This window comes from Platichthys flesus, chromosome 14 (genome assembly GCF_949316205.1).
Source record: "Platichthys flesus chromosome 14, fPlaFle2.1, whole genome shotgun sequence".
Taxonomy (NCBI): domain Eukaryota; kingdom Metazoa; phylum Chordata; class Actinopteri; order Pleuronectiformes; family Pleuronectidae; genus Platichthys; species Platichthys flesus.
In genome coordinates, this window is record NC_084958.1 from 15,188,742 (window position 1) to 15,215,319 (window position 26,578).

The 26,578-nt window shown below is 42.7% G+C and overlaps 1 protein-coding gene across 1 annotated transcript; it reads right to left on the bottom strand.

Annotated features, from left to right (window-relative positions):
• Positions 1–4,320: 4,320 nt before the first annotated feature.
• Positions 4,321–9,727, bottom strand: aqp4 (aquaporin 4). Its single transcript, XM_062404064.1, has 5 exons — positions 9,588–9,727; positions 8,734–9,151; positions 8,494–8,658; positions 7,701–7,781; positions 4,321–6,581 (listed from the first exon to the last, which is right to left on the bottom strand). Exons 1-5 carry the CDS (start codon positions 9,647–9,649, stop codon positions 6,330–6,332), a joined length of 978 nt encoding a protein of 325 aa, XP_062260048.1. The 5' UTR covers positions 9,650–9,727; the 3' UTR covers positions 4,321–6,329.
• Between the last annotated feature and the right edge of the window lie 16,851 nt (positions 9,728–26,578).

A 26,578-nucleotide genomic window follows, 5' to 3' on the forward strand; every position in this document is an offset into this window, starting at 1 on the left:
GATTGGAGAGATATGGACTCATACATGTTAATAGTGCATCGCAGTAGTTGAAGTGTGTGACTCAGGAAATGACAGAGCGGATTTGATCGTGGCTTTATTTCTGAAGGGAAAACAAGATTTAATAATGTTCTTGACATGGGCTTCAGAAAGGATTCAGAGTGTGGATTTTACTTTGCTCGCCATTGGACCAACATGTTCCAAACAAACAAGGGGATGAACACAAAGTTATTTGCCCCAGAGGTTACAGATTGTCACAAAACACCCAAAGCCCAATCTACGCATGGAAAACCCCCTCGTGCACATGTTTGTGTCCAATCACACTGATGACTCAACTTTAGTGAACAAAGACAACACTTCAGGCCATATCCATATTTAAGCCAGTCCTACAGGGGTAGACTCACGTCACTGTTTAAAACATACATCAGATGCTATTTGAATCTGAACAGTGGAGATCTTTTTTTAAAATACATGTGCGGCGCTCAAAGCCCAAAAGACATTGTCCTAATGCTGCTGTATTTGACTTGGAAACTGCAGCAGCAGCAGCAGCAGCAGCAGCAGCAGACGAGCACTGGCGGGCTGCGGCACATTTCGGTGGACAAATTATCCAGATTGGTTGCAGATGTGTGTATGCGCCCCAAAACCGTAGCTGCCCGACCGGAATGACATCACAGGGTTATAAATGCATTCACAGGAGACGGGAGAAAGGAGGCCTGGAAAACTAGTTTGACTCGCCGGGACGTTATGAGTCTGACTGGGGTGAAAAGAACAAGAAGTTCTGTTCAGGTGGGTTATCAATCCTTTCTGCCACAACGTCAGAACAGAAAGAAGTGAAAACACACTTCTTCTCATGTGAGAGCGATTGGTGGCTCATGTTAGTAAACCTCAAACAGGTGGTGGTTGACAAGTAGGTTGGGTTGTTTGTGTATTTTTGTGTGTTGTTCTTTTATCACTTAGTGCCACACCGCAGCACACAGCACAACACAACAGGGGGAACTAGACTTAATAACATCAAAGACAACAATAACAAAGTAAAAGAAGTGTAAGCAAGTTTGTTTGTTTGTAAACAGGATTATGCAAAAACGACTGGATGGATTTCCCCGAAACTTGGAGGAAGGATGCGGTAGGAGTTAAGGAAGAACTCCTACCGCCGTTACTGACGTTATAATTGTGAGACGGGGCGCTTTGCAATATTTTCCACGATTTGTCGGAGAATAAGTCATTGGTCCTGATGGAAAAAACCTGGCATATTTATGGACCAGATTTCTATGTAGTGTGTGGAATTTGTTGCAGCTTGATTGGATTTAATGGGACTGTTGGGCTATGAGGTCTGTGCTCCACTGAGTGTCATTCTAGTGTCAGTTGTGATATTGTTACTCTTGATTGAAGCATTCGCCTTTAACCAGTGGTGTTTTGTGCCTAAAAGTGGCTGCTGAGCTTCAAAAAGAAATATTTTTTCGATTGCAGTTTAATTTTAAGAAATGAAATACATTTTCTATTATCAATTCAACAAAAACGTGGAAATAAACCTCGTCAACAAGTTTAAGTCCTACTGAAGGACACTGGGGTATCAAGGCTCTGAGTCAGTATGGACAGAGAGGGATGTTGTTTTAGCCTCAGACCATATTAATAACTGCTATGCTGGCCACACCCCTCAAATGGCCTGTGGTTATGTAAGGGAGTGGGATGGAAGCCGCTCCAGAGCCTGACTCAATCTGCCCTGCAGGGCTGCACCGTTTTTAGCCAGAACTGCTCATCAAATATTGTCTTTGGCACAATGAGATTTTAGCTTTGTGTCCATTGCCACATTGTAGTCATACCGTCAGGCACAGCGCTGGAAGGTTTAATATTTACAATGGTAATTTTATGACACATTAGCTCGTTGCAGCAACAAGCCTGTGCACTATAGCTCTGCCGTTCATGTCATTTATGGAAAGTTTTCATCCTGGAAGTTTATGCCCTGCTTTAAAAAGAGAAAGTGTGAAGTGTTTGTGGTTATGAAAACACTTTCAGCTCTTGTTTTGAAAATATCAACACATTTTGACAAGTCACTTTTTCTGTTCCCTAGAAAAGATGAGGGTCCCTGATATATGGAATCATTTGCAGCCCCACCCGCTGGTTCCCCTTTCAGCCCCGAACTTACCCGTCCCACCCACAGTGGACAGAGGAGTGACACTACAGTGAGGGGGGGGGGGGGGGGGCTGCTTGGGTAATGCTGTGAGGCTCTAATAAAATGTAATCCTATTATATGGTTCCCACTAGAGGGCAACAATAATAAAGGTTTCCCTAATAACACGAGCAGACCAAAACAGCTCCTCCGGTCAAGTCCCACACTTGCACATATATCCTCTCATTAACCCAATTGCTTTTGGGCCACATTACACAGACAGGCCTCGGAGACTTAGCCGCGATGGCGAGGCAAGAGTTAAGAAAAACAAATGTGTTTCATCAAACTGCAGTTTGGGCTGCTCTGCATAAAGGAATTGAAGGGGGGGGGGGGGGGGGGGGTAGTGAGGGAATGTGTGCGGGTGGGAAGTTGGGAGCAGAGCCCCGAGGAAACCAATCACAACTGCTCCACCCTCCCTTCCTGTGTCAAAGCCACTGGGGTCTCAGGTGTGTGTTACATGAGCTAATACCTTCCAAATATTGTTTGTGGTGGAGTAATCAAAATTTTGCAAATTACCATTTTGGAAATGATAGTCCTATCATTGGTAAACAAAATCACAATATAGTATAGAGCAACATCACCAACTGGAAATCTCAATATAAGACACGAAGGCTTAGCAAAGCTACAAAATGATTATAAACCTCAATACTTCCTCATGGGCTGAATTAAATGAACATATTTATTAGATGTGAAGTTACAAAAGCCGAGATTTCATCAGATCTGATTCTGTACAAACACAGAAATGGTGCAAGTGTCTTTCTGCGACTGATATCAAAGAGAATATCTCTCTTCAGGAAAAAGACGTAAACACAAACTCTCATATCGATGTGATTTGGTAATGTAATGAAAGAGTTATTCCGTTTCTTAGCTATCTCAAACCAACGCAGTGAAATATTTATCATAAGTGACAAGGTGAGTGAGAATATCAATCATATTCCCAGGACAGCTTGAGTTATTAAGTGAGCCAATGTAACAGTATTACAAAACCCAGAATAATAAAGTTATTTATCTCTCTCTCTCTATGTGTGTGTGTGTGTGTGTGTGTGTGTCTGACAGCATCAGACACAGACGGAGAGAGAGAGTGTCGCATGCCTTCCTGTTCCTGTACCACCCTCAAACCCCAGAGCCGCAGACTCAAGGCAGTTTCCAGAATCAAACAATTTCACGCAGCTACTGGAGGAGGAAATGAACTGAGCCCAGAGCAATAATAAAATTATACAAATGTTATTACAGACTCGCCTGCTACTGTCCTACTTTAATTCAAATTTGGGCACTGCAGGCGGTGCTGGTGGCAGAGACCTTCCTGAATAAATCAACATTAGCTTACGTCTAAATTATTAAGGAAGTGGGAGACTTTCTTGTTTATAGTATGAATTATTAAACAAGTGTTTAACGCTGTTTTTCTTCACGAATCCCCAAATATTAATTGCTAATGATCTTTAAGGTGTGTGTTTTATCTTTTCGCCCCCCCTTCTGTTGCATGCTGGGGAATCGAGAATGTGAATTTTCAGGTCGCAAAGAAATCGCTCTGTTCTCCGTTTGATAAGCACGAGATGCACTGTGAGATATACATTGCTGGCATCCGTGTGATGTGCAAATGAAGCTCTGGCTGTGAAAATGTCCCCGTCATGTAGCCATTGTCAGTATTTGCAATGTATGTGCATGTAAATGAAGGAGTGAGGGCTAACCCGCGCATTAATAGGTCTCTGCTCGACACCCCCGCTGATCAGCCTATGTTTAGAGACAAAGAGCTAAGATCCGTGTTGGTCTATTATTTGCTGTCACTTTTGATTTGCTTTTTGCTGATTGAGGTGTCTGTAGCTGTGGTTTGGAAGTTTCTCAACCAGGAACTACAGAGAGGAAGCTTATCTGATGCAACCTCAGGGTTTGATTGACACTTTACAGCATCTGCTCGTGGACGCAGTCGTCTGAAAATGGATCAGGAGGAAATTCATTTATTTTACACTTTCCTCTACCACCACCAACCGTATGGAAACATTTCCAATTCAATGAGGCCTGCTATCCTCTCCTGTCTCTCTCCATTTAATCTGAAGATCATCCACGGCCTATGAAACCAATCTGATTGAGCCCATTTCCAGTCCACCGTCTCGAGAGGAAACAGTCAATGCACAAAACACCTGATTTATGTAATCATTTATTTGGGTTATAAAGATGATTAAGGGGGAGCTGGCCTCGAGCCACTGGAGCCGTAAGGGACTCGAGCAGCGAGCCTGCAGGTAAAGGATCGGAGTCCGTTTGCCACTCCTGCAAGGCCTTGAAGAACAACACAACAATCTCACAAGTGTAAGTGTTCAGGAGTTTCATCTTTAATACAGGGAAGCATGAAGGATGCAACTCAATTTAGGCAGCTCCAGAGAAAAAAAGCAATTCACATACTGTCACAAATTTGTAAAAATGCCAAGAATACAAAGTTGGACAAAAAAAATTGAAAAAAAGAACTCTTTCAGTATTAACTTGCTTTGGCTCCCACTTGAGCACTGGGTCCATGTTGCAGGGCTGCGTAACACTTCATCCTCCAGTGTGGTTCTGAATTAATGGCTTGGACCAGTTTCAAATGAAATGTGTCTCAGACCTGAATGAATAAAACTGACTGGTGTCTGCAGAGGAACCTGCCCATCCAAGGCTCGTGGCTGCCCTCCCCTGGAGAAATGCAGATGGGATCATTATTGCACAGTGTGCGATTCTCAATGCGGCCAGTAAGGGACGCTGTTGTGACACAAAAAGAAACGAACTTGCACCATGTTTGGGGAAAAGGGTGAGATGGGAAATGTAGGAGGGAAAGCCATCTTGCACGGTGGCGGTGTAGCCTTGCAACCAAATCACACTTGTGTAGAAGACATGATGCAGCAGGATGAGAGGGTCTCATCATTTCCTCTGCATCCCAGAGAAAAAAGCTGGAAACACACATGTTCTTTTAAAAGTGGAGACACAACGAGATCTGTTCGGTATCCCAAAGTGGCATCATTTTCTCTGCTCAGTGCCTGATGGGATGAGATTATACGAAGCCATTCCTCGAGACCTAACTCACGAGGAGCACACAATGTGGACATTTATGTGGCCGCAGGGAGACATCATCTGAGTAGATGAGCCAATCTATCATCGATCTGGACCACTCGTCTCCCCAGTGCTCAGCTGCTCGCAGGAGAAACAAGTGACTCAATTGAAACACCTTGTAGGTGTAGTCACCAGATTTCTCATGAACATGTGGAGGCTGCGGTGGATCTGTGAAGCGTTTCGCTTCTGAAATGTTAAACAGACAAAAAGAAATGTAACAAATATCTTCTTTTGTGTCTTGTAGCAGATCCAGTATGAAAGCATAACTTAGAAATACTGTGTTTGAGCTCAAAGTTAGAAAAATCTGCCAAAGGCGTTTTCAATAAATTAAACGCTTATGTTTGATTAACGGCAAATCATACAGAAATAAGAAAGTTATTACAAGAAGCAATTTTGGATCTAAAAAAATAAAAACAGCTTCTAATCACATTTTATAAAAACAAAACAAAACATCATTGTGACATCAAGAACGGCAAAAAGCAGAAATAAACCACGAAACAATGTCTCCACAAAGATGTGTTGGTTACTTCCCTGATCCTGATGCACTGGAAATGGAGACCACTGTAATATATCTGGGATAATAACGATCGTCAAAGATGGCTCCTATTTTACCCGGGACCTGTACTGTGCTTAGTGATCACACAGAAACGTCTAACCTGGTATTACGTATACAGTGCACGGACCGAATGTGACACTAATCCAAAAATAACAAGGCTGCATTTTCTTCTTCACGTCTCCAGCGCAGCGAGATGACCCCAACTAATTGGTTGGCCCAGCAAAGGTCCCTCTGACAAAATGTATTGTGGGGCTGTCGGTGTGAAATGCTGCCACCGCCACGTCATCACACCGGCACTCAGGAGCAGCATCGAACACGTCGCAAGTGTAGATGCTTGTGGAATTGAGCCGTAACGTCATTTTAGCTTTATGACGCTGAGAGGGATTCAGCCCTGCTGCGACGTCTCGTGATGCAAATCATATTCTGCTGTAATGAGGACAAAGTCATCTTGGGGGGGGGGTCAGGATGGATATTCCAAAGTTTGATTGTCTATCTGGTCTACAGATTGGTCTCCATTTCCAGTGCACGTGATAGTCATACAGAGGACAGCACCTCCCCCGCCGACTCCTGGAAGGGATCTTTTTTCCCGGCTTTCTCCAGGTCGATGGTGTGGATGGAGCCCGGCTTGACGGAAATGTCCTCAGCCTCCACCTCCGTGTACTTCCCCGACGGGTCTTTCTGGAAGATGTGTTTCAGCCTCTTCTTTAGCTCAGGGTCCGGCCGGTACAGGTACTCGTACAGGCCGGCAGCCAGTATGCCGCCCAGCATGGGCCCCAACCAGTACACCTGCCACAAAGAGAGAAATCTGATTTACACAGCTGGCTGATCTGAGCTCCAGGTGACATTTGCACCTCAGCATAAGAGGTTATGTTTTCACCCCTGTAATGATACACAATCGTGCAATATGTAGGTTGGCCTATAAGCCCACTTACAGGCCTTTGGTCATAGAACTAGATTTACAATATTTGTGCATATAGTTGATTTACTCTCGGTGAGTTTGTTGATAGATACGGATTTTGTTTCTAACTACCATTTGTGTGTTTGTGGTCAAGTTTACTACTGTTTCCTACTTTGCTGTTGGGCCTTGGAGAGGGAGGCATGTGCCCGTCTAGTTTAACTTCTCTCAACACGATGTAGCACTGACATTTCTTCGGAGACTATCAAACTGTCATGCTCTGCTCGGCTACGGGGGGTCAATCCTCATCAGAGACAGGTAGCTCAGCGTCTGCGGTGTCAAGCATGTGCAACCAAGACGTGACGCTGTTACCAGCTACAGTGACAGTTACTAAGTATAACCCCACACTCACAACACAAGTAGACACACATACACAACATGATGCCGTGCCGTCTGCAAGTGTTTGTGAAAATAATTGCCTCGATACATAAATTCAGAGCTAATGTTATTTTACACCTCGTTCGGAAACATCCAATTATGGAGTTGGAGGTGCAAAGCTGTAATCGTGTGATTCTCCGGCTTCTCCTCTGTCGGGTGAAGACGTCAATAGGGCGAGGGTCACGTGTGAGCATTTTAGGGAGTGTTTGAACCCTCTCACCTTCTCAGGGTTTTCATATCTCACTGACTGCATAAGTGAAAGTCAGCCCTTTGGTTTAGACCTTAGCTGACACCTGTTTTTACTGTTCTGGCAATGCAGCTGAAACACTGACCTTACTGGGTTCCCCCATGCCACCCCGACCTACTGTTGTACGAGCTTGCCATCGACAGGCCAGTAAAATAAGATGGTCAGCATTTTGTGACCCAACACTTGAAAGAGGAAGCTGATTTATAACATCTAACATTGACGTCGATGCAGACCTGCGACATGTTTACTAGCTGCAGACTGGGTTATATTCTGGCCATTCAAGCTCCTGGAAGAAAGATTATCCTCTCCAGACAGTATCTCTTACCCAGTGGTTCTCGAAGTTGAGGGTGACCATTGCAGGCCCGAAGGAGCGAGCAGGGTTCATGCTGGCTCCTGTGTAAGGAATCTAGAGGACGCAGAGAAGCATTGTGTTTACTCTAAATGACGGAACACCACAGTTTCCAGTTTTCTGCCTCATCCTGATGAATATATCTAATACAAGACAAAATATACAGCATGGATGTATGGATTTCTAAAACAAGGCTAGGGAGAAATCAGTTGAGCCGTGCAAATGAGCACATCTATCTCCCAGTGCATTCATTTGTTCTGCAGGGTTCAGGGAGCCCCCCCAGAGATTGGTTGCCATGCGATGGCAGCCTCCGATAAAGAAGCGCATGTGGGTGTGAAACACTAAGAAGTGAACAATATCACACAGTGAGGAATAGATGCGTCTGAGCACCTGCTGGTTGTCAAGAAGCCTCGCTGATCCTGCTCTTGGAACTCATCTGGTTCTACAACTCTTTCATGTGTTTTGAATTGAATATGATCTCTTAAGATCCACCTTCACATCGTAGTGTTTCACTGCTTGTGTTGCAGGGAGCACAGGAAGAGTCAAGATGAGGTTGCAGGAGACTATTAAGGTGGGCAGTGTTATAGTTTGACTTCATATAACGGTTTGAATTTAAATTGACTGCACACACGTCATTACTTTTGAGGGTTTCCTGAGAATTGTGGAGAATAAAAACAACAAGCAACAGGCCAAATATAATCAATGAACCCCTGTTATATAATATTCCCCCAACTGCCATTTCTTATCTGAAGTAATGGAAGCTACTTACTGCAAACAGGTGACCAATTGCCACAGCTAAGCCGATGGCCAAGCCCCCGGAGCCACCTAGGTCTGTGCGTTTGGGGTCACAGGTGGCGAAGACGGTGAAAACCAGTTCGAACGTGATAATGAGCTCCACCAGTAGGCCGTGTCCTAATGAGATGTTGGAGTTCACCTTGGAGACAGAAGATACCTTATATGAAAACACTTTATAATGCACACATACTGAAGGATGTGGTCGAACTCTTACCGTGGTCACGCCGAACGACCCTCTGACAGCAGCGGGGGTGACAAGGTATAAGATCCCTGCTCCTGTAACAGCTCCCAGGCACTGAGCCACCACATAGAACAACCCCTTCGCCAGGCTCAGCTTCCTCGTCACGACCATGGCTGCGGTGACAGCTGGGTTGATGTGTCCGCCGCTGATGTGACCAAAACACTGCACCATGGTGGCAATGCTGAGGCCGAAGCACAGCGAGATGAGGACCAGGTCGGCTGGGGGGGGCTTCTCCTCCCCCGCGGCCCAGTTGATGGTGGAGCCCAGGCCGAGGAGGACAAAGATGAGAGTGGCCAGGTACTCCCCGGATACAGCCCTCCAGAAGTCCTTGGTCCAGATTCCTTTGAATGCCGCCATTGTGCTCCGACAGTTACACCAGTGCAGGAACCTCCTGGCAAAAAGGATAATGGTCAAAATGATTAGCCTACTTACGTATTCCTGGTGCATGCATGTGGCAGAAAAAAGCAAACTGAGCCCTATCAGAACGGCTGCCTCTGGGCACAACATTTATAACTCCACTAGGGATTTAAGCCGGTGACTTTCCATTAGAAAATGCCACACAAGCATTCTTTAAACATGGTGCAGGAGGGCAAATTATCACAAAGTCAAAGCCTCAAAAGGTTCAATTGCTGTCAATCGTTGCCCCTCAACCAGAATAAAAGAAAAAGTAAATTTACTCTAATTAAAACATGTGTAAGTTGCTGCACATTTGAACAGATCTAAATTCAATATTAAATGCACAGTGTAAGGCAAACCTCCAAAGCAGCAAAGTTGCAGTGATAACTTCAGTCGTCTCTCTTCCTTTAGGTTAAAGGGCTCAAACTCACCGAAAGCAATAACACGCTCTCCCTCTCCCTGTCCCCGCTGTCAGTGATGTGTGTTCATTCATAAGTCCCGGTGAGTTGTTCAACCAGCAGACCCATCTCTCCCCTCATCACATCTAAAAGCTGACCTGCAGTACTTACACGAGAGCAGCAGGCTGTGCGAGCGCAGGAGTGAAGCAGAGTGCAGGTCTGTCAGATGAACCTGATCCACACATTGTGCCTCGGGACTGCAGCCAGCAACTTTATTACGTTACTAAGCAGGCATCACCTCACAGGAATTAGACAGCCTGCTCAGGGGGGAGGAGTCCTGAGGTTTGCCTGCTGAGCAAACAGTGGCACAGACAGCGGCCGCACGCTTGCTAAGTCACACTCAGCATCTTAGTCATATCAGAGCTCTGGAAGCATGCTGGACAAGCACCGGATTCACAGAATCCCTGATGTCTGGACTTGATAGAACAATGACCATCTTGGAATAACATTGGTCAAATAGTATTGCAACATTATGAGGATTATTTTAGGAAAAGCAACGTGAAGCAAAAATCTGTGGTGGACAGTATATAAAATCAAGAATGAAAGTTATTTTAGTATGAGTGTTTCTATATGTTAATTTGAATGTATACAATACTCATTAACATTACATTTAAAAGGGAAATATTGTACTTTTTTACTTGATTACATTAATTTGACACCTATAGTTACAAATAATATGTTCACACATAACAGGTAAATTGTACCAATTACCATGGACTAGAAGAAAATGCTCCTTTTGATCAACATTAGCAATGCGTTCATACATAACACTGTTAACTCAAAACATAACATTGCTCGGCTTACTATGATTATTAATAAAGTCGCTTTGCAAAGTTCAACTGACATTACTCAAATGTATGGAGACTAAACATTAAATTGTAAGTTTTGAAAAGAGTGGAGGGGAGGGCAAGTTAACAATCGGGGTCTACAGAGCGATTCTGCAGGGGTTCCCACAATGCCTGGGGTCTACGGATCCTTTCAGCAGGGGTTTGTGTCCCCATGCTGATCCACCTCTCCTCTCTTACAGGGAAATGTGACGTGCTGTTTTACATTTGCATTAAATAACATAGACCTGGGGCATCACAGTGAGCCTTGTCGCCCCACGGCATGAAGGTTCCAGGTTCAGATCCTAGTTTGTCGTGTGGAGTTTGTACATCCTTCCAGTGTCTGCTTGAGTTTCCTCTCGATACTCTTCTTCACACAGTCCAGGGACATGCAGACTGGAGTCGGATCAATGGACATTGGGTGTAAATGTGAGCATGAATGGTTGCTTGTCTCTATCAGCACTGTTATACGCTGGAGACCTGGGTGCACCCTTGTCCATTGTTGGCTGGGATTGGCTCCAACTCCCCCTGCGACCTTCAAAGGATAAGCTGTATAGATAATTGATGGACAGATGAAAGGATGGATGGATGGATCGATAACATAAACCTGTAAAAGGGATCGACTGCTATGTAGCTCTACTAATGATTTGTATTTTTTGTAATGAGGATTCATGCACAATGCTTTATGATTTGTGGTATTACTGTGTTACTTTAGTATAGTTCTTTCTCCAAAACTGGTAATAATATAGCCTATTCACACACACACATAATCACTCCATGAGGTCGATCCTCAACATGGTCCTCACAGTTATATAAGTACAAATACACACACACTCACACACACAGAGTTTTTGGTGAGATTTCATTTGTTTTTATTCCTGTCTTTTCATTCTCTGCCTTGTTTTGTCCTTTGTCCTTTAAGTGCTGAAAACAGCTGAGACTCTTGTCAATGTGCTACAGGTGGGATGTGAGGATTATCTTCAACAAAGGTCCGGTTTAGCAGTCTGTTTGTATGAAGCCCTCTGTGGAATCAGGTTTAGAAGATGAGTAACAGCCCTGAAAACCATAAACCATGGTGCTTGCCTCCGTGTTGAGAAAGAGGAAAAACAAATTCCACATTTCCTTTTATCTGGATCAAGTACTCAAGGGTTTGCACTTTAACAAACACACGCACACAGACACGGGCACACGCTGCTTTTTTTTATTTGTCATTGTTTGTTCCGTGATAAGCTTCCAGACAGAATTAGGAACAGTTTGGGACGACAGGAAAGATGTAAAATGTTATTTTGTGATCATCAATCGTCTTATAATAAATGTGCACTTAACTTAAAACATCTATCTTTATTTATTACAGCATCTGTTTCCAGTGTAACAGTAAATGACCCTTGATGCACATGAACAAGGACTCAAAAACACTGTACATGTATTGTATGTTGATGTTGTGTAGTCAAAACTAAATGATGCATTCAATGACCATGTAAGTGACATTGCCCTGGAAGGACATTCCCTCGAGTTTTCACGCTTTAATATGTGTCCTGTGTTAATATTTGTTTTCAGGATCCTTCATGCTCCCTTAGGCCAACACAATGGTTCTCCCCATCAAACAGCACCAAGGTCGAGATGAAAGTGAAGGTGCTTTTGAGATAACAACAGGCCCAGTGTAACGTGAAAGCAAGATTTGGAAAATGAAGAAACACACATACCTTACATAAGTCAGTTATGATTTTCCTTAAGAAGAGAAAAGATTTTGTTGAAATGACTTTCTTTCTTTCTTTCTTTCTTACTTGTTTTCTTTCTTTCTTTCTTTCTTTCTTTCTTTCTTTCTTACTTGTTTTCTTTCTTTCTTGCTTTCATGCTTTCTCATCTGTGTCAGGCTCTGAAGTGCCACCACTCCAGCTTACAGTCAGATGTTGAATGCAATGATTTAAATAAAATATGTTGACCTACATATGTCCTCCATGCAAGCACAATCTATTCCAGCCTCACACACACACACACACACACACACACACACATACACACACACACACACACACACTCAAACACACTGTATCACCCATTTTGTGCAGTAACATTTTCTTTTTCTATTTGCATGACTCAATAATTAATTTAAAACCTCTTGATACTTCAGCTGCTCTCTTTGGGTTGAGTGTGGTAACTTCGTCAACTTTAACATGTGGAGGTGCTATAAGTATATCACAGTAACTGGGTTGGAACCACATGATCCATTCTGGGATGGCATGATACCAGTTGGGATGTAAAGACAGACAACTCAACAAAAGGAGGACGATTTTTTACATCACTTGGGGCGTCTGTGGCTCAGGAGGTTGTGTGGTTTGTCCTTTAACCCCAGGGACAGGTACAGGGTTCGATCCCTGGCTTCTTCCACCTGTAAGCCTAAAGGTCCTTGTGCAAGACACTGCACCCCAATAGACTGTGTACCCTTTTGCATGTCAAGCTATAGCAAGGCTCAGTTATATTAAAATACTTTGGCACGAGGGGTCACAGGGTGCCACACAAATCTAAAGTTCACGTGTAGGGAAAAACAGCTCAGAAATAAGGCAACTTCAATCATCCTCATCCAATTTAAAAAAACAACTTTTCCAAAAGTTAACTATACTGTTAAAGGTACTTTTCACACAAACCAGAAACTCGGCCTCAAAAATCCTCTAAACAAACAAAACATGCACGAGACGGCAAATACAAGCACCTCGCACTCACCATACAATGAAACCCAACCTGCCCCATATGCATAATGCGAGAATTATGCATGCATTACAGTTTTATTTACAATGATAAATAGGGCCACCGGGCTTGCTGATTTTACATTGAATTTTTAAATCTGCACACTACACAAACTTGAATATTAACGAGCTACATAAAACGTTATAAAAGAGTTCCTCGGCGCGGTGCGGAGTTCTTCTCCCGGAACCCGTTTCTCTAGTTCCTCCGGGCATCTCTCACGCACACACATCAGAGGAGCCCCCTTTTCTCTGCTAATTAAAAGCTCGCCCTTAATTCTTGACATTTGCATGTGTTTAAGTTACAGTCGGGTCGATTAAATGTTTGTTGACACTGTGCGAGTTCTGTTTGATTACAGGACTGTCCTCCCGATGAGGCTGTTTGGATTAAAGCGCAGTCGTTTCATTCAAAGGGAATTGTTAATGTGCGTCGAGAAGAAATCTGTTCATTTGGCACCTTTCACCTTTTTACACCCATTTTTGGGACCTCACCAATTTATCAGTGCGTGTTGTTGACAAAAAAATAAAAGATGCAGACAAATAAAATAGCTTCCTCTCGTCTGCAGACACACATACATATAACAATATTTATGACAGATTCATTGTTAGAGATTATCAATCATACTATTTCCCCCCCCCCCCCGGTAGTTAGTACAATCAAGCTGTAACCGTGGAGATTTATCAAAGGCAGCACAAGCAGTCTGTCTCCGGTGACAAACATGTTTTCTTTTTCTGAATAATACCTGCTCGCTTCATTAGACACGAGCTAGCGCCTTTGTTAGCGCCGCAGCGGGCCAAGTTTTCTACAAGCCGCAGTGAAGAGAGCCCCGGCACTGTTATATAATCTATAGGCTTGACAGGGAGCCAAATCAGTGGCCTCCTCCTGAAAGACAGCACTCGTTAAAGGCTTTGATTCTTATTGAACTAATTGAAGCAAATAGGAACATTCTGCCTGTGAAAGCTTGTGTGACCTTTGACACGCACAGAGGAAAAAACAAGCCGCTAACTGTAAGGTCTAGTAATCAGGCATTCATGCAAGAGGATGGTACGGCTTACATGCATCCGGCACGCATGCAACCCGCTCTCCTGGAGTCGATATATTTTCCACGCAATAAACTGGTCATTACACTGCAAGCAACACAGTTTCCATTTCCCTCGGGTTCAATCCGGCTTTACTGGGATATCTAAGGCCCTTTACACATTGATGCAGATATTAAGCATAACAGACTTTTTCCTCTGCATTCTGGTTCACTCATCCACATTTTTTTTCATGCATGCCTTCCAAAGTGAAGATTCAAAAATTCCTCTGATCTCTGTATATCCACGTGTACGTGTTATATTGCGTAAATGAAGACATCACATTTGTTCTTCACTGCTAAGTTTGCATCTTATTTGACCATCACCACACCAAATTAGTTTCATTCACTAGGCATGCAGGTATTTGGTGGACCTTCGATGAGGACTTCATCGCCACCTATTGGCCCGGCATAGGTTTTTGATAATATGTCGTGGTTTTTACAAGAACAGAGATTATATTTTAAAAAGGTAGCACACAAGGCCTTTGCCTGGGTCGCTTTGCCTCAACACTGTTGATTTAATGGTTGCAAATATGGCTCCCAATCTCCTCCTATAGCAGACTTCACAATCCATTATCATGCACTTTATAAAGATATGGTTCCATGAGATTATTTCCTTTGAGTGACTTAGTTTTGTGGATATTTATTGCATTATTGTACTATCATATGTGGGAGTTTGACTCTTAAAAGAGACACAACAAACTTGGGAGCCAGTTCAGGATTTAACAGATTAGAGTCACTACAACAGATAATTAATATGCCCCTTAAAATAAGGCATTAATCTGTTAGGGCAGCGGCATTGTAAGCATCACTGCATCATCATTGCTGCTACTTCGTTTTTAATCAACCGCCACCTTCTGCTTTCCCATGTGCACATAACGCTGCAGGAAGTGATGACGTCCAAATACATCCAAAACATTAGCTGCATATATTTATTTTTCTGATATCAGTCAAACTTCTCCCTCAGTGAAGGCTGACCAAAATGTAATTAGTTCCAGTTGCTGGCCATCTGTACAAATTCTATGGTCTGATAAACACACACAGGCACGCACATACACACGGACACACACACACACACACACACAGACACACACACAGACACACACACAGACACACACACACACACACACACACTGTTCCTCCCTGTCTCTTTCAGAAGCACTCAAACAACCTTGAGATTATAGTGCTGTTGGACAAAAACAACTTGACAAGATCCCAATGTTTTCTGCGGTGGGGAGAGGGCACATTCCATGTAAGCCTCATTACTCCTATTCAATCACCCAGAGAGTATACTCACATTTTCTACTTGGCCTCACTTGAGCTGAATTATTGCTTGAGAAAATATGTCCAGCTAAAACCCAGTATATCTTTTTATTTTCTGTTGTTTTCTGACATATTTGTGTTTTCTACCTAAAACAAGGAGACTGTTTATTGGTTTTCAAACACATCTAAACATAATGATATTCTGCTCGTGGGGTCAATGAGACAATAAGCGCCACAGTGGAATTTCTATGTAAACAAAGATGAAAATGATGTCAGACTTGGCGCTGTTTGAGTGAGAGCGTCCAGCTACGCCTTCCCTCTCATTCGAGTCCTTTGATCAGAGCTGCCATCATGGGGCTTGGGCGGCTCAACCTAATTTCCAGAGTATTAACGTGCAAACTTTACATGCACAGAAAAGTATTAATGGCTCAGTGGACTCTGGCTCTAATCAGAGCACTTCAGAGAAAAGCTATTGTCTTCTGGCCAGTATCTTGTTGGACGGTAGTACTCTTGTCTTCACCATGTTCCAGGAAATGGTTTATCTTGAATTGTGGGAGTCGGCTGGTTTTTATATTTATTATAGGATCTGTAAAATAAAAAGGAGGCAAATATCTCCACCAAGGCCAAACAGTCCCCTTATGAAGACCAGGTTCAAATTCACTAGATCCAGAATTTTTCTGTTAAAATGACAATTGTACACACATCAACATTTGCTTTTTGAGTTCTTCCACCAAGTTTTTGTGTAATGCTGCTAACTAAAAAACAGACTAGAAGGGCACTCAGAGAGCACATATGGTTTATTCCACCTTTTCAACAAATTGCATAGTGAGATCAGACATTAGCACTCTACACATCCACCATGTATTCTGATCCACTCCAACGCACCTGTACAAAATGTCATGGAAATCGGTTTAGTAATTTCTGAGTTATCCTGAAGAAAACCAATTAACAAATGCAAATGAAACCGTAACCTAAATGGCCGAGGTAACTTATTATTATTATTTGTATTGTTATTTCGGTATTCATCTGATACATCACTTGACCTGGACACACACCACACCTTCATCGTCAGTATAAGTCATCATCACCTGCTGGGGATTTCATTTAAAGACCCAAACTCTCTCTCTCTCTCTCTCGCTCTCTCTCACTCTCTCTCTCTCTCTCTCTCTCTCTCTCTCTCTCTCTCTCTCTCTCTCTCTCTCTCTCTCTCTCTTTCTCGTTCTGTCTCACTCAACTCACTTCAAAGAGATCCAGTGGCGTGACACGAGTTTTTCCACTGCTCAGACTGTTGAGTGACAGGAAAAATGTGCATATAAATATTAAGGCAACAAATGAAAGGCTCCAAATTTAGGAAAATCATTGACAGAACTCCAACCACTTAGCAGCACTGCAACAATTCAGCCTGATCAGTGATTTGGAACAAGGCAAACACACACACACACACACACACACTTTCCCTGTCGCTTTCACTCCTGCGCTTCATAGTTCACACGATGTGACAAACACACACAGCGTCACTCTAAGTTTTTAATACCCTGTCAGACAGACTGGAATTGCGGCGTGATTTTAAACCAAAGGACGACCTGTCCACATCACTTTGTCATCTTCATTCCAGTCCACTTGTGAAGTGAAAGCACCATTTGGCCTCAGCTCTTCCTGGAACCCCCCCCCCCAAAAAGGTCGTAAATATCTTGTGTTCGCAGCAACTGGTGAGAGATTTTGCCGTCATCGTTCCCTTTTTCCATTTTAGCAGAAGACAAGCACAAGGGTCAGGGGGGGGGGGGAAGACAAACACAGAGGACAGATAGTTCCCTGTTGTTCTGTGCCAGTGTGAGTAAACACTGATACCGGGCTTCCAGGATTTTCAGACAGTATCCAGAGGGAATCGTAAACAATAAAACACAGCATCAGGCCTCTTGTTGCATTACATCAGGGAATCTGAACATCGAACCTTCCAGTTGGACCCTATCTGTTTATTTCACTTGTTACAACTGGTGACATTAAGTCCAAGTTTCTCTTTAGCAACAGAAGCCCATTTAGAGTTGATAAGTATATTGTATATTCAGTATAGTTTTTTTCATCTTCAGTTTCACATTCAACAAGCATCATGACAAGTCAACTTCGATAAAGTTTTGCATTCAGCCTATTGTTCGGATGATTCTCTTAAAGTATATTTGCCAATGATAGAAGTGATAAAACTTTTTAATTATCATCTCTTTGTGGTTTTAAAAATCAAGCATTCGGCAAAAACAAAACGCTTAGAAAAATAAGTTATTTGTTTGGGATGCACAGTGTCAGTGACTGTGGCTCTGAGTGACTTAACCACAAAAACAAAACAACAATTATGCAGCTTTCTTTTTCATGCAATCAGACTTTGAAGAATTTTCTGCCACAAAACCACAAGTCATTTGTACTGCTGCTGCCTGTCTGTCCAAACTCTGTGGTCTGTGATGCTAACAGCTGGCTCTTTAGTCCTGTTTGACAAAGCATGCGATCACTAAAAAAGATAAGTTTGACAAAGTGAAGAGAAAAAACAACTCTCGCAGCAAAGCCACATTAAAAACAATGAACTGTTATTTACATTTCATCAAGTTAAACACTAGAAAAAAACGACTTAACAATAAATGAGACATGCGCAGAAGCTGCTCGTTTTCAGAGTCAGAACTTCTTTCTCTCTTTAGGTCTTAACTGACCTAACAGACCTTACCTCAACTGTGGAAAGTGTGAAGCTAACAGATGTCTACAAAGCAGGGGAGGATATCAAAAGATGTTAAATGTTGTTGTTTAATCCTAATGAATGTTTTAATATAAAAAAATGGATCACATGTAGCTGGTCTAAGGATAAACCCACTGAGGATTTCCTGCAATTCTCAACCTTACTTCCAGTAGCACCAGCACCGAATGGCTGACGAATTGGCGGGCGAACATGGTGTCGAGGAGCTATAGAGAAAGTTATTTCCCTCAGGAGCATGGCAATTAAACGTTCATTCACCGATGGACAGAATCATGGCTCCAAACGAATGCATAGCTCAATATCACTATCATCTCTACCATTAACTTTGATCAAAAACCAGCTCTGCGACAACAACACTGGCACTCTGAAAGACAGAGCCGCAAACCTGCACCCGAAAGAGATGTTGTCTGGCATTTTTACTACACGTTTGTGGCATGTGAACAGATACAAACACCAATCGAGCTGCTGATCACAACCTCCACCTCAGACAAACAGATTGTGTAGATAAATGTCTGAAAGTTGCTGCTGGTGTTTGCTTGCAATGCTTGTCAAGCCATGCTAAAGGGAAAAACCACCACATTGTACACAAGCTGGAAACACTTGTGTATTTGTCATTCTGACACATGTAGACAGAATGAACACAGTCTTTCTCATTACCAAGCTTTCATGGAGACAAGCTGTCAAGTTGAAACCCACAGGATCCCACTGCAGATGCTGCAAACCATCAGCCTTAACTCCCAAAGCGAAGGAGCTAGGATGTCTGCTTGCATCAGCATTAGAGGGAAAAGAAAATATTTACAGCGAAATGCATTCAAACTGAATTTTTGATAATAACCCAAGTCTCCCACAAGGTGTGAGTTCATTGGGTTCAGTGTGAGTTTGCAATCTGCTGTCAGTGCTGCCAGTGCTGAGATTTAACCATTAAACTGATATGGCTGAAGTGGGAGCGAGATGTTTAGACGTCTCAGCACCAACACCAGCACGACATCATCATGTACTGTTTCTATTCATAACTGTCGAGATACAAAGCTTAATCAGTGCTCCGCTTATTATAAAGGCAAAGGGTATGAGAGCGGGAACTCCACCAAGACTTCCACAAACAACTCCCCTATTGACCAATATGATCGATAATATGATCAATATGTTATTATCATGTGCTGTGGAGCTCACGAGGAGTATCGATCGAGATGTCAAGATGCTCTCGTTTAGACCAAGGTCAGCCAACGAGTCATACACAAATGACTGAGAATAATGTGGAAATAGAAGAACAAGAATTGTGTGGTTGGGTCGAGTTAACGATCCTTCGACAGCATTCATTACAATAAATCGGCCAAAAATCAACACATGTGCTATTAAGTGACTGGACAGGAATATTTGTCTTGCAAAGTAATCATGACACATTTCACATTTAATAAAAGCTTAACTTCACCCGAAGCCCCTAGCCTCATTACACCTACTGGTGATTTTAAAAACTGCTAAAAACTGGGCAGGGGACGAGGGACATCGAGGCCCCTCGGCCACCCAGAGCTCTTTAAACGATTTTACACCACGGAGTTCCACCTGTGTGTGTGTGTGGGGCGGGGCCAGAGGGGGCATTGGCCCAAGCTGAAATATATTAGGTGCCCCTGTCCTTTCAGTAGTCTTAAAAAAATAAAACGAGTGACTTACTAACTATACTAAAAATAAATATTATAATTTACTACACAATGTGCTTGAACATGGAACAATTCTCTCAATATATTCAATGCTGTGGGGCTTTCCTGAAAGCTATAGAGTTAACAGTAAACAAGGAATGAGTTAAATGTGCTCGTCACTGAATCCGGAATCGTGGGCCCTTTATGGCCCCCGATTTAGAAAAATCCTTCATCCGCCACTGGAGTGTGTGAGGGTGCAGCACTGGGTGGTGTTATGAGCCATGTTCAACACAGGAAATGCAGATTTTTGAAATGATATGATGATCATATTAAAGCCACTGTTTCATCCCAGTCGAGTCATAAATAGTTTACAGCACAGTTCAGTGTGCTGCACCTCTTTAATGTTTTACTCTACAGCATCATCAGACTGCAAACTCTGAAAACTTGTCATTGTGCAAAACACATCTTTAAGACATCAAAGCAGAGACGGCAGGGAATCATTTATTTACACCAGGAGTGTTGGAGAGATAGCACAAAGCCCCAAAGACTTCCTTTATTCCTCGTCACCGACTGTGAGCCTGAAATGTCAAACAAGTCTCTTAGATTACCGACGCGGGGACGCCAAACACCCTCTGGTGTCATCCAGCCTCCCTGCTCTGCTGGGACGGCCACAGAGCTAAAGGAGCCTCTTTAAAAAGATCCATCAACCCTGGTGTTTGAGAATCAACCTCAGCCCAAAACAGAGCGTCACCTACTTCCACCTTCCCTTGATTTCCAAGTATATGTGCAATTAGCATTGCACATATAGGAGCATACTAGCTCTTTATCAGTCATTATAAAGTACATTGTAGTGTTGCACATATGTTGGAAGGGTTTTGCCTAAATGTGTCCTAACTACTGTATAAATCATGAAAGGAAGTTGTTGTCTTTTCAGAATAAAATCACCATTGTTTCTCATTTGATTATTTTTTCCATTTTGTGCTTTGTTCATATAACACTCGATGGGTAAAGACCATGTGCATCCAATGTACCGTATTTGAGAATAGGGACTTCAGAATACAAGATTAATGTGTTTGACTAATGACAAATAAAGAACTATTTTCTGTGTTATGGATGCTATTGCTTAACTACTTATTGGTGCATTTTGATCACTCTTCTTATTTTTATATTGGTTTTATATTATGTTATTGATCTGATTGTGATATTATTTAATCAGATTTATCCCTACTCATTCATTTGTGTGTTTGTTGTGCTCCATGTCTAATTTTTATCTCCACAGTTTCCACATCTGTGTAGTTAGAACTGGGTTGTACACCTGGAATGAATTGTGCTATATATAAAAAAGCTTTGTTTGCTGTTCTGTTTACTTGAATCATTTTATCATAATATATAGTGTTACTGAGTTTGTATGGTACAGGGTATCCAAAGAGCAGGTAAAGAAACATTAGGGGGAAAAAGCACATGTTAAACAGAAAAATAGGAGAAGTAAAGCTGCAAAGATGAAATCACAACAGGCTGTAAGACAACAATGAGACCATGCACTTTACACAGTGTGTCTCATTATGGTAACTTTTTGTTGCACTTGCTTCTCCTGTGTGCATTTCATCACAAAGTTTCCCTAACAAGACGGGAGCACAGCACGTTTCTACAAAATAAAACAACAAAAGAACGTGTCTGGCAGTCCCTGTTCCCACTAATTAAGTGAGATGTTTGGATTCACAGAGCACGGTATTCATTGATGCAGCCCTTTGTCTGTGTAGCTCCACTCATAAATAAGCCTCTGGTGTCCAGCGATTGAACGTTACTCCTTTGGCCCAAGCACATAGTGTTCAGTGCACTCTGCTCACCCGTCCACTCTCAGCTGGACACTCGCTCATAAGCCTCACTCCAGGAATCATTTCATACCCCTTCATTTTCCTAAAACAGAAAGGTGTTGGGCACACAGGAGGAAACCTATCACTAATTCATTTCATCCATCACCTTGTTGATAGAATGAAGAGCCGCCTGGTGGCCTGGAAGTGCAGCCAGGTCCCCGACAGACACAGTAAAGGGAGAGCACGGACTGCCTGAGGGGGGGGGGAGGGGCAGATGTCCTGGATCACAAACAGTCCAGCCAGTGGAGAGACAACAGAGAACTCTCAAATCTGACTGAACCGAAGAAGTGTAACAAGTTGTGTGTGAAATGTAAAAAAATATAATGTCAGACTGTTAAAGTGGGCGCTCCACCAACCTTTTATCCAAAGATCAGTTTACTTACCAGGGGGCGCACTACTCGATTTGAGAAAACAGCTATATGAAGGCTAGGGACCTCTCAGAGATACTAACCCAGATGATGTCATCAGGGCCTTTCTCTTAAAATGTAGGTAAAACAGTGTGAATCCAACATCAGCCATTTAAAATGGATTTTTAAGACTCTCCACTCTAAACCTGTCTGTTTGTAATGGGCTGTTTACTTGGTCTGTGATGCTGATTACATCTTGCTTCTTTCTTAAACAGTAAAAGTGACAAGTAGTAGCAAGTAAAGACCTGCTGCAGGTCTCAGGCCACATCTCAGCTGCTGCACAAAGAGCTGGTCACCTGAGAATCAGTTGTTGTGAACGCAGTGCTGTCATGATCGATAACACACATGGATAGACAGAGATTTCTGGAGATGTTTACCAGACAAGGCAAATCCAATGGGTGATACTATTATATTGCATTATGGGAAGTAGAGGAGCCTGTGAAATGGATGATAATTTCCACTCTGCTACCATGTTTTATTTTGTCTTGTGAAAACTTGCACATTTTTATATAAGCAGAAAACTAAGTCATTGGACTAATTCTTCAAGATTTAGTTTTACTTAACTGTAAGTAGACCTCTGCACATTATAAATACATTCATACTGTGGCTACCACCTTCAAAGAGATTTAGAATTCACATCTCACTTCTTCATTTCCACTCCACCATGTCACACTCTTAATAAAACACATGGTCTGCAGCACATGTGAACTTTCTCATCACACATGCTATTTACAAAAATCCCCAGTTAATATATCCTCAAATGAAGAAAACAGGGTGCAGAGGATTATTGCTTCAATAAAAATCAATCCATGCATCACAGCTAGTGAAATAGAGTTTTTGTTTGTTTTGGATATTAATGTTTCAATAAAAAACATATTTGAAAAGCACAGCTCCTATTAAAGCAGAATTGAGTGTCTCGATAAATGGAATAAGCAGAGATTATATTCGAGTGATAATAGGATATCAGCATGAGTGGAATTAGGGTTTTTAATCATCACCAATTTATAGGCTACAATTGAATATCGCTCCACTCCCCCCCCCCCCCCCCCCCCCCCCGTCTGTGTACAAAATGCCTGAAAATAACCCAGTCTTTATTTTTTTTAATGATGCAGGTGCTGTGTGGTGCCTCAGGATGGCGCCAGTGTGCTTTGAAACGCACATGCATCTGCCACCGTCTGATTCCACACAGACCCACAGTTTTACCCTCGATGTGACAACTGTAGTGCCATTACACTGCATAATATTAAGTAAAGAGTGGATGCACTGTCACAACATGACCTCGGGGCCACCCTTCTGAGGCTTTTCATAATTCTACCTGTCGGATCCCTCTATAAACAAGATGGCGGCTCAGTGTGAAAAAGCTTGAACTAAAACCCTTGTGCTATTTCAGACTGTCTGAACACAGATGATGGAAACTACACAACACCTTGGCTTGAGATGTCACATGGGTATCCCTCTATGTAGTACTTGTTTTAGTATAGGGTTAGTTGGACACAGTAAACAATCCCGTCCTCGATGCCTCTGTTCATTCGATGCCGTACCAGCATCAAAAGTCAGCTCGGTGTAAATATAATAATGTTTGTTTGGGGCATTGTTTGACAGCTAACTGCAAAGCGTTACAATTTAATAAAGCAATTTATTTTTCCCTTTTCGATACAGAGATAGTTCATCCAAGGCCATCAATCAAAAAAGTTTCAGCACTGAGAACGCAAGCACCTCAAAGCGAGGATACAGGGAGCATTGTTTTGAAGTTAGTTTATTAGTTGCTTCGTCAAAAGATAGATTAGAAGTTAGAATCGCTTTTATTACTGGAAAAGCTTTAGCTGGTGATCTTAGCTTAGCACAACGAAAAGAAGAGGAAACAGCCTGATTGGTTGAAAAGTAACTAAATCTGTTATGAGGTGTGTTTAACTATTTCTTACTGCGTCTGACCAAGAAATTGTCCAGGACATAGGTTGGACTCACACTACAAGGCTGCTTTTGTCTCTTTCTGTAGAGGTGCATTATCACCACCTCCTCTACTAAAGCCATGTTTGTTGTTTTCAGAAACTCTTGCTGCTGCCCTCTGTTGGATATAGTGCTTAACAACCATGCCAATGTAAAGGAAGCATGGAAATCGGTGGGCAGTGATGGTAACATTGTTTGAAACGGTCGTATCTCTTTTGCGTACATAAAGGAAGTATAAATAACCCATGCTGCTGGGTGGATTTTTTTGTTTTGTTCACAGCAAGGCTAGCTGTTCCCCCTGTTTGCAGTCTTTGTGCTAAGCTACGCTAACCACATTGTTGTATAAATTCTCTCATCTAACTCTAATGAAGCGAATAAGCATTCTGCAAGATGCAAAACTACTCTTTTAAACAGTAGTGAAAACTTAAGTTCAACAGTCAGAAGACTAACTACTTGAAAGAAATATAATTCGTGTATTTAATCGTGTAATGCAATTCTCAATGTGCCTGCAGTAACTCATAAATGCAGAGAGCTCTTTTCCCCTTTATGCCTGACTTCAAACTGTATAATTGGTGGCCTACAGTGAGTGTCTCCTACGCATGTATGGAAGGAATATTTCCCTATGGTGACATACTGTAGAGTTGATGCAGAACAAAAATGACATTTCCACGGTTCAATTGCCAAGTATAAAGCACAGAAACAGCTGAAGCAGCTTTCGCAGCACGTAACTCCGAAAGGTCTTCACAGGGTTTTCTCCAGCATTGAACATTGTTGCATGTTGTGTTGTCGGCGCCTCGGCGTGCCTGTGTGTGTTTATAGTTACACGGCGAAAGCTCTTCCCGACACCTGTGTGGAGACACCCATCTTTACCAGTTATTCCAATGCTCTCCAGTAGCAGATTGCCCACTGATCTTTACAGGGTATTGATATTTTGTTGGAGAATATTTCTGCACAGAAAGTCTGAGGCCATGAGTGCTTGCTGCTGTGAGATGTGGAGGGAGGCGGAAATGTGTATTTGAAACGTTGAGACTGTAAAAGTGGGGTGTTCTTGTTTATTTATTTATTTATTTTTTTTTATTTGGGGGGGGGGGGGGGTGGAGGGTAGCAGTGTTTAAAGAAAGGGGGGGGACTGGAGAATTGTTCCCTTGTGTAAGTGGACGTGACAGCTTCTCACCCAGGAGAGCACTTGTACTGAATACACACTGGAGGCCAGCAGGGCCACCTGTCAAACAGATCTGGGACTAAAGAACTCTATTAGCGAACAAGCACCTAGGGGTAGCGCACATATACAGTACACACGCACACATACACGCACTCACACACACGTGCACACAAATCAATATGTGAATGAATGATTGGAGCCATAAATGTAGAGTGATTAGGTAGGAAGACAATAAATATGGTGAAGGGTAAGACAGGAGTAGATTGACAGCCCCATTCAGCATTAATGCTCATTTTAATGATCCCATTTTCTAGATTATATCCTCCTTGTCACTACACACTGCAATATGATTACTCAAAAGAGCTCATTTTCACTTTACATTATTAAGAGTATACACAGAGGCTGTGAATGCAAATGAAACAAAATGTTCCTTCTTAATACATGCGAGGTGGCGCATGTTTCACCCCGTCCACACTCCATTTAGCGCATGACAATTATCAAGATGGATTTGCACTGAGCCATACTTACTGTCATGAGTGCACAGTGCATTTAAAATATAAGGGTGGGAGGGGGGGGCTCTGTGTTGGAATAAATGCAATCTACACTTCAAAAGACGGCCGAGCAGGGGTGAGGGACACACTGCAGGCTTCACTCGGCCCCTGTGCTGGCATGCATGCAACTTTTCCCTTTTCATTTTATTGTCTGAAATAATTACCTGTCAAACTGTGTTTATACATAATATAGGTTACTTAATGTGCCCTGATACCCTTCTGGAATAGAAAAGCCAGGGGAATTTTCCGCACTGTCACTCGGTTGTGGTCAGAACAAATAATCATATTTGACACTGCTGCATCCTCTGTAAAAACCACGACAAGTCGGGCTGTCAGGGCTCTTTTGCTTGGTTCTCGTCCGGGAAGCCTTTTTTCGACTTCTTGCTTCCCTCCATCCAGAGGGGGGGATGTTTGATTTTTAAATTGCCACTCGAATAATATCCGTGAAATCAGGGATGATCGCCGCTGTCTCTCAAGCCACTACCTCCCCATTACCTTCCCCAGTGCAGCCCGTCACGTGACGCTGTCGAGCTGATCCAAGGAGGAAAATTCATGGGAACAGGTGGAGCTGTGGACCATATCCCATTAGTGAGCCTGCCAAAGGCCGGTGCCTGTAGGAGTAAACCCTCCTCTTCATGCATCATAGGCATAAGCTACTGTATATAGACTTGAATTTATGGGCTAAAACTTGCATCTCAGGCAAAAAATGGGGAGGGGGTGATGAGCATGTAGATCACAGCTTTCATTGCTT

What these genes read in the sequence shown, in the direction of transcription:
- aqp4 (XM_062404064.1), bottom strand. Translation starts at nt 9,649, where the DNA reads ATGAATGAACACACATCACTGACAGCGGGGACAGGGAGAGGGAGAGCG. An exon ending in GGTCGTTCGGCGTGACCACG is followed by an intron (nt 8,659 to 8,733) that starts GTAAGAGTTCGA and finishes TCTGTCTCCAAG; the next exon opens with GTGAACTCCAACATCTCATT. An exon ending in CAATTGGTCACCTGTTTGCA is followed by an intron (nt 7,782 to 8,493) that starts GTAAGTAGCTTC and finishes TGCGTCCTCTAG; the next exon opens with ATTCCTTACACAGGAGCCAG.